Raw genomic sequence first — 12,560 nt, 5'->3', positions numbered from 1 at the left:
CCCTTTGCCATTCCCCTTCCCACCTGCTCAACTGGTAACTTTAAGGGAAGTTCAGCTCTGTATGAGAAACCTGAAGAGTCTTATGAACTCCAGCTGTCATTATCAAGTTCTCAGCCGGTGTCACAAGGTCTTACCTTGATGTCTCCTAGGTGACCAAAGTTTCGTCCCGTCTACTCACTAACTAATATTAGTCTCGGAAAATGGAGGTAGTAAAGATAGGTCAGAGAACAAATATGAGAACTGGAGAAGAGGATTACACGTACGACTATGGGTTGGTTCTTTCAGTGGCGTACGTACCCTTGTACGGAGCAAGAGCGAATGCAGTCGGCAGCGACGCCGCGGATGAGGCCCCTGGTGAGCTCCCTGGAGCTGTCCTCCGTGAGGTGGCGGACCTCCGCGAGGGCGCGGCCGCACTCCTCGTCCTCCTCGTGGCCTCTGCGCGGCACCAGCCGTGTGGCGGCCGGCACCGCGACGGACGGCGCCTCCAGGTTCTCGCACGTTTCGAACAGATAATAATTTCCTGCGAAACGATTTCCAGTACCCATTAGGCTGGCACACTGACTGATCACACAGGTTCTTCTTGACTACTACTGCCTAGACGGTCACTAGCAGCCATTGAAATTGCAACACAAAAAAAATCGACTCCACCGAGACCGAAGGTTGCCAGGTTGAACTGATCGCTCTCATATATCTCCGGCACCTGGTGTCGTCGTACGCGGAGCCATTTGCTACACAGTAAATGGCTGGAAACTTTCACAACAATCGTTAAATTTCTGACATGTTAAGACTGGTCAGTGTTCTCTATCTTCGAGATCTGCGTCATTCTGTCTCCAGCAAAATATTAAGTTCCTGACAGATGAAAATCGTGTCCCGGACGAACTCGGGATCTTTGAATTCGCGGGCAAGTCCTCGATTCGTAGAGCACTTGCCCACGAAAGCCAAAGGTCCCGAGTTCGAGTCCCAGTCGGGCGCACCGATTTTATCTGCAGGGAAGTTTCAGGTCCAGAGTTCGAGTCTCAATCAGGCACACAGTTTTAATCTGCCAGGAAGTTTCATATCAGAGCACGCTCGACTGCAGAGTGAAAATCTCATTCTATGTTACCCATGCTGTCCCAACGTACATCGATACAGAGAGTGTTGGGCTGTTACCTCCAGCACGTTCTGCAGACCTCTCACCCATTGAAAGCACCTTGTCACGTGTTGCTAAGAAACGGGCACTTCAAAACTCACCAGCCATTGAGCTCTGGTACAGAGTTGAAGAGGGCTAGAATGTAACTATACATGTCATCTAAGCTTTAGTTCGACTCAACGTCCAGTCAGATGACAGCCACTGTTGATGGCACAACTGGAGGCTCTGCGTACTACAGCTTGTATAGTCATCAGTCAGCTAACAACGCAATCGTATAATCTGCCTGTATTCAGAATACACACAGAAAGTACAATTTAGTTATTTTCTGTACCTTCTGCTGTTACGATTCTAGTAACCAAATGTGGGCTTCTACATCCATAATTTAGCGACGACTTTGATGTACAGCAAACCAGCTACTTGGAATTTCCTGAAGGAATGATACTGCGAACCGGACTGGGACTCGAACTCGGAAACTTTCCATTTTGCTCTCCGGACTGAGCCACCCAAGCACGACTCACGACCCCTCCTCACAGCTTTACCTCCGCCAGTACTTCATAGAAGTTTTCCTGCTGCTAAACTTACGGGATTAGCACTCCTGCTTCATCCAGTTTTTCTGATTTTGCACATTTTCTGCAGTTTTTGAGGTGTGACATGAATTACTCGTCTTTTTTAAACAAAAATCTTGTTCAATACTGCAGCATTTTCAAGAACAGTCTCAAATGTCGTCATTCGTTAAAACTCTTCAGCGTCGACTCTAATGATACGTTCAGTACCATACCTTTCATCTCCGACGCATAACGCTTCAGCTTAGTGAAGCATTATACACTTAACCGCCAAAGAAACTGGTATAGGTATGCGTATTCAAATGCAGAGATATGTAAACAGGCAGAATACGGCGCTGTGGTCGGCAAGACCTATGTAAGCAAAAAGTGTCTCGCGCAGTTGTTAGGTCGGTTACTGCTGCTACAATGTCAGTTAATCAAGACGAGTTTGAATGTGGCGTTCCTGTCGGCGCGCGAGCTATGGGACACAGCATCTCCGAGATAGCGATGAAGTGGGGATTTTTCCGTACGACCATTTCACGAGTGTACCGTGAATATCTGGAATCTGGTAAAAGTCAAATCTCCGACACCGCTGCGAACGATAAAAGATCCTGGAAGAATGGGACCATCGACGACTGTAGAGAATAGCTCAACGTGACGAAAGCCCCAACCTTCTGCAAATTGCTGCAAATTTCAGTTCTGCGCCATCGACAAGTGTCAGTGCGCGAATCATTCAACGAAACGTCATCGATATGGGCCTTCGGAGCAGAGCGCCCATTCGTGTACCCTCGTGACCGCACGATACAAAGCTTGACGCCACGCCTGGGCCCGTCAGCACCTACACTGGACTGTTGATGACTGGAAACATGTTGGCTGGTCGGACGAGCCTCGTTTTAAAGTGTATCGATCGGATGGACGTGTGAGTGTGTGGAGACAACCTCATGAATCCACGGACCTTTGCTTGTCAGTAGGGGACTGTTCAAGCTGGTGGAGGCTCTGTAATGTGGGGCGCGTGCAATTGGAGTGATATGGGACCCCTGATACGTCTAGATGATACGATTGCTGTTCAGAAGAGATCTTTACGCCGTAGTACTCTTTCGGATTTATGGACAGCCTTGCAGGATTCATGGTGTCAGTTCCCTTCAGCACACCTTCAGACATTAGTCGAGTCCATACGACGTTACGTTGCGGCACTTCTGTGTGCTCGCGTGGGCCCTACACGATATTAGGCAGGTGTACCAGTTTCTTCGTCTCTTAAGTGTAAAAGAAATGAGATGTTGTGGTTGGCATTGTTGTGGATAGGGAACTGTTGGCGGTATTTTCCATGTTAATTTTCGTAACGTCTTTTTCTAATCTACATTGTTATGTGTGTGGTTAGCTAACATTTTGGGAGAGAGAACCTGTATCCATGTTGAAGCAGTAACGGAAGAACTGATCAGTGAAATTCCTAGAAGTAGCGCTGCAAAGCGATGGGCAATGGAGGGAGCTCGTAAGGACGGTAACAGGTAAGGCGAATGGTCGACTTCGGTTACAGGAAAGTGTAGCTCACCTGCAAAGGAGGCCGCGTATAGAAGAATTGTGCGGTCCATTCTTGAGTACTGGTCGCGTGTGTGGTACGTCCACCAAGTCGAACTGTAGGAAGATGTCGAGGCAAATCAGAGGAGTGCTCCTGGACTTGTTACCGGTAGGTTCGATAGACACGCGATTGTTACTAAGATACTTGGTGACGTCAAACGGGAATTCGTGGAGGGAAGACGATGTTCTGTTCGCGAAAACCTGCTGATAAAATTCACAAGTGGAATGGAACTGACTAATAGTGGCGGACTGAACCCTCCTGCATTCACCGTGTATTGGCCGGGGCAGTACGTACGTAGATGTAGATGAAATGCTTGTTACAGGCTGCTTTCCCTTGTACTACACACGAGGGGTTCCTCAATGCTTTGCGTATTGTACACGGGAAGAATGAAATACGTAGGTGGCTCTAGTTTAATCTCTGATTCCAAACTTTTTACTGGATCGTCACCCTATATAGATAGAATTTCGAGTAATAGCTGAGACTAGTTTGGCCTTTACAGCGTTCCCCTGATGCTCTTATGCGACTCAGAGAAGCCTGTGGCCATTCGAATTGCTCTCTTCGTTGTTGTTGTTATTGTGGTCTTCAGTCCTGAGACTGTTTTGATGGAGCTCTCCATGCTACTCTATCCTGTGGAAACCTCTTCATCTCCGAGTAACTACTGCAACCTACATCCCTCTGAATCTGCTTACTGTATTCATCTCTTGATCTCCCTCTACGGTTTTTACACCACATGCTTTCCTACAATACTAAATTGGTGATCGCTTGATATCTCAGAATGTGTCCTACCAACCGATCCCTTTTTTTGGTCAAACTGTATCACAAATCTCTGTTCTCCCCTTTCTATTCAGTACTTCCTCATTAGATACATGATTTACCCATCTAATCTTCAGCATTCTTCTGTAACACCACATTTCAAAAGCTTCTATTCCTTTCTTGTCTAAACTATTTACCAGCCATTTTTCACTTGCATACATGGCTACATTCAAATACTTTCAGAAAGGACTTCCTGACATTTAAGTCTATACTCGATGTTAACAAATTTCTCTTCTTCAGAAACGCTTTTCTTACCATAGCCAGGCTGCATTTCATATCCTCTCTACTTCGACCATCATCAGTTATTTCGCTTCCCAAACAGCAAAACTAATTTCTAGTTTAGTATTCAAGTGCCTCATTTCCTAATCTAATTCCTTCAGCACCATCTGATTTAATTCGACTACATTCCATTATCGTCGTTTTCCTTTTGTTGATGTTCATCTTATACCCTCCTTTGCTCTCCTCGCCTACCTTCGGTATCCCCACTTAATGGTTTTTGGTATGCATCCCATTCATTTGACCAGTAAGCAGGGCTGGGTTGCACGACCGTTTTGTAAGGAAGCTCCCGTGTAGACTAATTAGTCGTTAGACACAGCTGTACCCCCATACCCGTGGTTATGTTGTGATGAGTAACGGAGCAGTATACCGATCTTACAGTTCGGCCCTCAGTGCATGGACAGGGTGAATCACTTCTTTGTAATCTCCTCCTAGCATTTTCTCCAATGCAGTTTTAAAATTGGTAATTAGGTGATTGTATTCACGCAACATTCTCTTTTTTCCACGCCTCGGATATATTTATCCCTACAGGCTGCTTCATTGGTTCCATTCCCCACTATGCCTGTCTGTAGGGACTGATGGTGATGGTTAAGTGGAGGACGCAAAGAGGCAATTACGGCAATTTTCACCTTGAATCGTAAGAGTAGGTGAAAACCTCGCATTTTTACCTCCATACCCGTAGCAAATGAAGTCGTCTCAAAGCATGCATTGCATTTCCCAATTATATTTTAACAACACACTGATTCATTACATTCCGTCAAAAAAGCAGTTTTTAGGGGTTCCTCTGGCTTTCCTAGGAATTCAAGTGAGAGCTCGTCTCCAGAGCAAATCAGACCAACCACTTCTTCCAACAATTTCAACTCGTTACGATGTTTACATTTTTGATGTATCCTCCCTAAGATGACCAATCGATGATTAACGGAGTCGGTTAAACGATTCATAATTAAATGCAACTCACTAAATGCTTCTCACATTTTACATGTAAAGGTACGTAGTCTCTCTGTTTCTTATATCGCATTTAAATAACGCCGTTGCTCAGAGTGTTTAAGCGTCTCGGAAGCTGTAAGTGTCTAAAATGCAGCGTGTTAGTGACTGGTCTGTCTCTGCAGCTGTTGCTGCCGCGTGATGTTCTGCATGTAAGGTCCGGCGGCTCTGAGACTGCTTCGAGGCTTGATGAGTTCCAGAAACTTTCGCAGACAGAGCTATCTTAGAAAAATACTCTAAATCACACTTACGGTAACGAAGCGTAGCATGAAATAAACGATAATCGGTGTGCATCTTGCAGCACGCCAGCCTAATATACTCCAAAACTCTGCGTATAAAAACACGACCTTAGTGTTCTCGTACCTGAGGTTATGTTTATGATAAAAAGGTAGGGCCCAGTGTTGTGGATGGACCTTGGGCTAGAGGCCAGTTGCATACCCAGCAGAAGGATCCTCTCAGCGCCACTATCCTACAGTACAAGGTCAAAGTACGAATAGTACACACTTCATCCTGCTTAGGCAAATGGAGCAAATCGGGTGGCTCTTTTTGCATTTGACGTGGTCTATAATGTGTTTGGGCAACGGCCTTGCCGCAGTGGATACACCAGTTCCCGTCACATCACCGAAGTTAAGCACTGTCCGGCGTGGCCGGCACTTGGATGGGTGACCATACGGGCCGCCATGCGCTGTTGCCATTTTTCGGGGTGCACTCAGCCTCGTGATGCCAACTGAGGAGCTACTCGACCGAATAGTAGCGGCTCCGGTGAAATAAAACCCTCGTAACGACCGGGAGAGCGGTGTGCTGACCACACGCCCTTCCTATCCGCAACCTTAGCTGAGGATGACACGGCGGTCGGATGGTAGCGATGGGGCACTTGTGGCCTGATGACGGAGTGTTTATAATGTGTTTGATGAAACTGATGGAGGCACCGTTAGTTTATATGCGGTTCCTTGGAAAACCATACAAAAAAGGCTTTTTACTATATTTTCGCCTGCACTGGCTGACCAGAACCCAGCCGAGGATTCCAAGACAGCGATGCACAGCAAATATCCCAAAGATCCCGGTCTCGAACAACCTTGAAAATTGTTTTCATAACTTTTTACATTCCGAGATACAGAGAGGTTAAAAGATATCCTACTTGTACATGCAAAATACGCACCTATAATCCGGTTTGAGACGAAACCATGATACATAAAGTGACGTAACAAGAAGAAATATGCTGTAAGGTGTCTCCGTTATCATCTGGGAACTTCATGTTGTGAAACTACAATCCATTTGCTCCTAAAAATCAGGTCTGAAGGCGAAACTCAGTTTTGCGTTATTTCAGTTTCACATACTCTATGTGGACAAAAGTTTCCGGACACCTGGTTGAAAATGACTTACAGGTTCGTCGCGCCCTCCATCGGTAATGCTGGAATTCAATATGGTATCGGCCCACCCTTAGCCTTGATGCAGCTTCCAGTCTCGCAGGCATAAGTTTAATCAGGGGCCTTTGGGAATGGCAGCCCATTCTTCACGGAGTGCTGCACTGAGGAGAGGTATTGATGTCAGTTGGTGAGGACTGCCACGAAGTCGGCGTTCCAAAACATCCCAAAGGTGTTCTATAGGATTCACGTCAGGACTCTGTGCAGGCCAGTCTATTACAGAGATGCCATTCTCGTGTAACCACTCCGCCACAGGCAGTGCATTATGAACAGGTGCTCGATCGTGTTGAAAGATGCAATCGCCATTCCCGAATTACATTTCAACAGTGGGAAGGAAGAAGGTGCTTAATACATCAGTGTAGTCCTGTGCTGTGACAGTGCCACCGAAAACAACAAGGGGTGCAAGCCCCTTCATGAAAAACACGACCGCACCACAACACCACCGCCTCCGAATTTTACTATCGGCACTACACACGCTGGCAGGTGACATTCACCGGGCATTCGCCATTCCCACACTCTGCCATCGGGTCGCCACATTGTGTACTGTCATTCGTCACTAAACACAACGTTTTTCCGCTGTTTAGTCGTCCAGTGTTTACGCTCCTTACACCAATCCAAGGATCGTTTGGCATTTACCGGCCTCATGAGTGGTTTATGAGCAGCCTCTCGACCATGAAATCCTCCCGCCTAACTCTCGTAGTACTTGCAGTGGATCCTGATGCAGTTTGGAATCCCTGTGTAAGGGTCTGGATAGATGTATGCCTGTTACACGTTACGAGCCTCTTCAACTGTCAGCGGTCTCTGTCAGTCAACAGACGAGGTCGGCCTGTACGATTTTGTGCTGTACGTATCCCTTCCCGTTTCCACTTCACTAGCACATCGGAAACAGTAGACCCAGGGACGTTAAGAGTGTGGAAATCTCGCGTACAGATTCATGACACAAGTGACCCCCAATCACCTGACCACGTTCAAAGTCCGTGAGTCCCGCAGAGGGCCCCATTCTGCTCTCTCACGATGTCTAATGACTACTGAGGTCGCTGATATGGAGTACCTGGTGGTAGATGGCAGCACAATGCACCTAATATGAAAAACGTATGGTTTCCGGGTGTCCCGATACTTTTGATCACGTAGTGTAAGTGAAGTATCTATATTTTATTGGCCAATAACTTTATTTTCATATAAGTTACATGCCCTGTTGCAGCAGGGAAAGGAAAGAAAACAACTGAGAAATGTTCGTATCGGACAGAAAAAATGCGATTATGTCCCTGTTTAATTAAAAGACTCTTGACTGAAAACTGAGTGCTATCTGCCCCACTCTACGTTCCTCAGCCCCTCTGAAGATGTTGACATGCAAACATACTCACGCTCTTTTATTCTGAGAGAGAAGCAGAAAGTGACAGTGGCGAAGAGACAGAAAAGTAATAAATACTGAAAAATGGTAGAAAGTGGTTGTGCTATAGAAAATTCAAACGAGACAGTGGCAGTGTGGGGGGAACAGAGAAGCTCAGAGCCAGTAGAGCAGAAATGAGAGTGACAGAACAGTTCTTTGAAATGAGTGAAGGAGACAGTCCCAGGGTGGTGGGGCGGGGGGGGGGGGGGAAGTGGATGAGAGCCAGCGATATTAAGAGACAGACAGAATGAAGTGTATGACAATGACAAAGAAGAAGAGACACAAGCAGTGGGGAGGAAGAAATAGTATATTAGCAATAAGAAAGATCAAGAGGGAGATAGTGACAGAAGGGTGTAGTAGTAGGACAGAATGAAGGGGAGTGTGGCTGTGAGGGAGGAGAGAATGACAGAGATACACAAAGTTATAACAGCGATGAGATGGGCTGAATGGGTGGGTGACGGAGGACATCTGGAAGTGGATATTAGCCGTTTACAGGGGAGGACTACTGGATGTGAGCGAGTTACAGGTAGTGGAACTTGTTGAAGTCTGCATGTCAATAAAAAAAAAGAGCGAATCTGTTCGCATGCCTATATTTTTGGGTAAAATTTTACAGGTGCAAAGACAGTAGCTGCTAACCCACTTTTGAATGAGAGCCTTTTATGGAAATGATTTTTTTGTGCTCCGATAGGAGCCATTTTTCCACTGCTAGTGGTATGTTTCTCATAGCTTTCGCAGCGTAATAGCCGGGCGGGGTGGCCGAGCGGTTCTAGGCGTTTCAGTCTGGAACCGCGCGACCGCTACGGTCGAGGGTTCGAATCCTGCCTCGGGCATGGATGTGTGTGATGTCGTTAGGTTAGTTAGGTTTAAGTAGTTCTACGTCTAAGGGACTGAAGACCTCAGATGTTAAGTCCCATAGTGCTCAGAGCCATTTGAACCGGTGTAATAGTTTTAAACATGGTTCTCGGGCTTACATTAGCATTTTATCATTGCATCTCCACAATATTACGCCGTAAAAATCGTATGGCTTCACCAGGTGGTGTAGCAGTTATTTTTAAAACTGCAGAAAGCGCACGCATGAGCAGACCTCGGTTTCGCACTGTAACGGTTTAATCTATAAACACTTGTAGTCGTCGACATCTGCAGGAGTGTCGTCTGCGTGATACTAACGTATACCATGTTTAAAAATGTGAATAATACTCCTAAAGATAATACAACTACGCAGCTTAAAAAAAGATGGAAAGGATGTTCTACAAATAGATAATATTGAAAACATTTTAGAAGCTGAAAAAAAAGATAGTGTTAGAGAAGCAAAGAAACATTAGGTGCTCAACAGCTACACAATTTAACAGGATTTTTTTTCTTCTTCCCTGAGTTTACCACGTTTTCCTTCGGGGTCCAAGCTATCTCCATACCAGATTTTATCCAAATTGGTTCAGCGATTTAGTCATGACAATGTAATATACAGAGTTACTTTTACATCTGTAATATATGTATGGGTTGTACGTTCCCTGTACCGTACCAGTTAACCGTTGTCCACCACCGCCTTGGCATATGACTGAGCACATGTGATCATTCCGATATGTTTACAAGTTGTAACACCCAGTTATTTCTACGAGATGAGTGATTCCTATGTGTGAAGTGCACGATTTTATACTTCTGAACGTTTAATGCAAGTTGCCATTCTTTGTGCCAGTTTGAAATCATATCGATTTTCAACATATGGTTAGATGTTTGTGCCGGTTCTTTCGGGTAGCACTTCATTATAGATAACTGCGCCATGGGAGGTTAATATCAATATTTTCCACTGCGTAATCAACATTCAATACGAACATAAATTTCTCAAAGTGCACTCTAACACAAAGAAGAAACGACGCACCACGAAGAAATTATCTGAATCGGTAGATGTGGTGTACAGATATAAACAAACAAGTGACGACAAGTGAAGCAAAAAAAACTGATAGTTTTTTCAAGAGAAAGAGCTTCACAAACTGAGCAAGTCAGTAACGTGCTGTACACCTCTGGTCCTCATGCTGGCAGATATTCGGCTTAGCATTGACTGACAGAGTTGTTGGATGACCTGCTGAGGGACATCGTGCGAAATTCTGCTCAGCTGGCAAATTAGATCGCCAAAGCCTCGAGACGGTGGGAGGGCTCTTTCCACAATGCTCCTTACGTTCTTTATTGGGGAGAGATCCGGCGACATTGCTGCCCAAGGTGGAGTTTGGCAAGCAGGAATACGAGCAGCAGAAATCCTCGCCGTCTGCGGGAGAGCATTATCTTGCTGAAATATAAGCCCAGGATGGTCTGCCATGAAAGGCGACAAAAGTGGGCGTAGGAAATCGTCGACGTACTACTGTGCAGTAAAGGCGGTGCAGATGCCTACCAAAGAGTTCCTGCTACGAAGAGAAAAGAAACGTCGCCCCAGACCACTCCTGGGTGCCGCGCCATGTGGCGGGCGACATTCTGGTTGGTGTCCCGCCATTGCGCGGGACGTCTGTAGACACGTCTTTGGTCTGAAAGCTCAGTGTCTGGAGTAGAATCGTCTTCACTGATGAATTCTGCTTCGAACTGGGCCCCGATGGCCAGTGGAGAGGTGTCTGGAGGCGCCCCAGACAGTGGTAAGGTGAGCCAAACAACTGCTTGCATAAGGCCAGAGGTTGATCAACGTGTTACAGACTTGCTCAACTTGTGAAGCTTTTTTTCAATAAATCATCCAATTTTTCTTAAACTACATGTTTGTCTCTCTATGTACATCACATCTACCGATTTCCGTCCGATTCGCATAATTCTTGGTGCGTCGTATTTATTTTGTGGTGTAATTCGCTTGATTACCTCTGCATCTGTCGAATTAGTCTCAGTCCTAGCTGCGTTATTGCAGCCTGAATGATACCCCATCACAGAACCCTTTTTAGTAAATTTTGGTTTGATGACTACTCGAATTTATTTTAAGATACGTAAATACCTTACCTGATATCCTGGGTCGTAGCCTTTGAGTTGACACATATATAAAGATTTAGTCTGTTCATGCATGTCCCACATATTTCAGATTCTTTCGTGGTTGACGTAAAGGAATTCACTACGTTCTTAAACAGAATGATCTTTAGGGAACATTACAGGAACCTTACTGTCTAAACTGTATGTCGATTACCCATCAGAAAATATTAACAGTAGGCACAGGTGATGCAGTCAGCTACACTAATCAGCCAGGAAACTGTGATCCCCTAGCTAATAGCCGGTATGTCCACCTTTGGCAAAGATAACAGCGGCGACACATCGCAGCATGGAAGCAGTGTGGCCTTCGTATGTCGCTGGACTGAGTCGGCACCACATCTGCGCGCACAAGTCACCTAATTCGCATAAATTCCGGGGAGTGGGGTGATGAGCTCTGACTCCACATTCGGTCACATCGCAGATGTGTGTGATTGTGTTCAGATCTGGTGGCATGGGGACCAGTCCATCAACTGGAACTCGCCACTCTGTTTCCCGCACTACTCAATCACACTCCAGGCCTTGTGACATCGAGCATTATCTTGCTGGACAATGCCACTAGTGTTGGGAAACATGATCGTGTACATGGTCTGCAACCAGTTACGATACTCCTTGGGTGTCACGGTGCCTTGCCCGAGCTCCACTGGACCCACAGATTCCCACGTGAACGTCCCCGAGAGCAAAACAGACCGGCTGCCAGCTTGTCTCCGTCCCACAGTACAGAAGTCAAGGAGCTGTCCCCAGAAGGTGACGGATTCGCGCCCTGCCATCGGCATCATGAAGAAGGTATCGGGAGTCACGAGGCCGTGCAACGCTCTGCCACTGCGCCAACCTCCAGTGCCAGTGGCCATGTGCCCATGCGAGGTGCCGGGGCTAGCAGTGTAGAATCTACATATGTACATGATGCTCTAAGCCCCCCCTATTCTAACTCCAACTTTTGCTGTTGCACAAGGATAGAAATATACGCAAACTGACTCTAATCAACCCTGCCAGTGGAGTAGAAGAGAGTTTGGCCCCTGCAATAATTTGATTTGATAAATAAGTTAATTAAGCGAAGGTTTCATTAACATAGTGAGGAATGATGTGGTTGCTCTACCTATTAACAGAATGAAAGTTCTGTCCAAAATAACAATATGATTTATTAAGACTAAACACAAAATAATAAACAACACCACATGAAACATTAACAATACATCAAACTGGCTCTAATTGGATACTTAAACAAACGCTGTGAATGTGAAGTTGGCCCTAAACTAGATTGTGAGGATTATGACGAAGTGATATGTGCAGCCAATTCCTAGCAACTCAATTCTTAGAGAAAACACATAGCCAACCCAACAGTAATTGCTGCTACCCAAGACAGAACCAAGTTAGAAAAGACGAACAGGCGCGCTCTGCTGAGCTCTGATTATCACCTAGGAAAATCCCTATCTGCCGG

General features: G+C 45.9%; 1 protein-coding gene across 1 annotated transcript in view; it reads right to left on the bottom strand.

Moving 5' to 3' along the window:
• LOC124743682 overlaps nt 1-12,560 on the bottom strand; it is a 125,439-nt gene that overhangs the window by 93,539 nt on the left and 19,340 nt on the right. The window contains exon 2 of the mRNA XM_047248858.1: nt 298-520. Within this exon, the coding sequence (XP_047104814.1) occupies nt 298-520 (223 nt within the window). The remainder of the gene's footprint in view (nt 1-297; nt 521-12,560) is intronic.

This window comes from Schistocerca piceifrons, unplaced genomic scaffold, assembly GCF_021461385.2.
Source record: "Schistocerca piceifrons isolate TAMUIC-IGC-003096 unplaced genomic scaffold, iqSchPice1.1 HiC_scaffold_2510, whole genome shotgun sequence".
Classification (NCBI taxonomy): Eukaryota; Metazoa; Arthropoda; class Insecta; order Orthoptera; family Acrididae; genus Schistocerca; species Schistocerca piceifrons.
The sequence above is the reverse complement of the archived record's forward strand: the minus strand, read 5'-3'. Positions and strand labels throughout refer to the sequence as shown.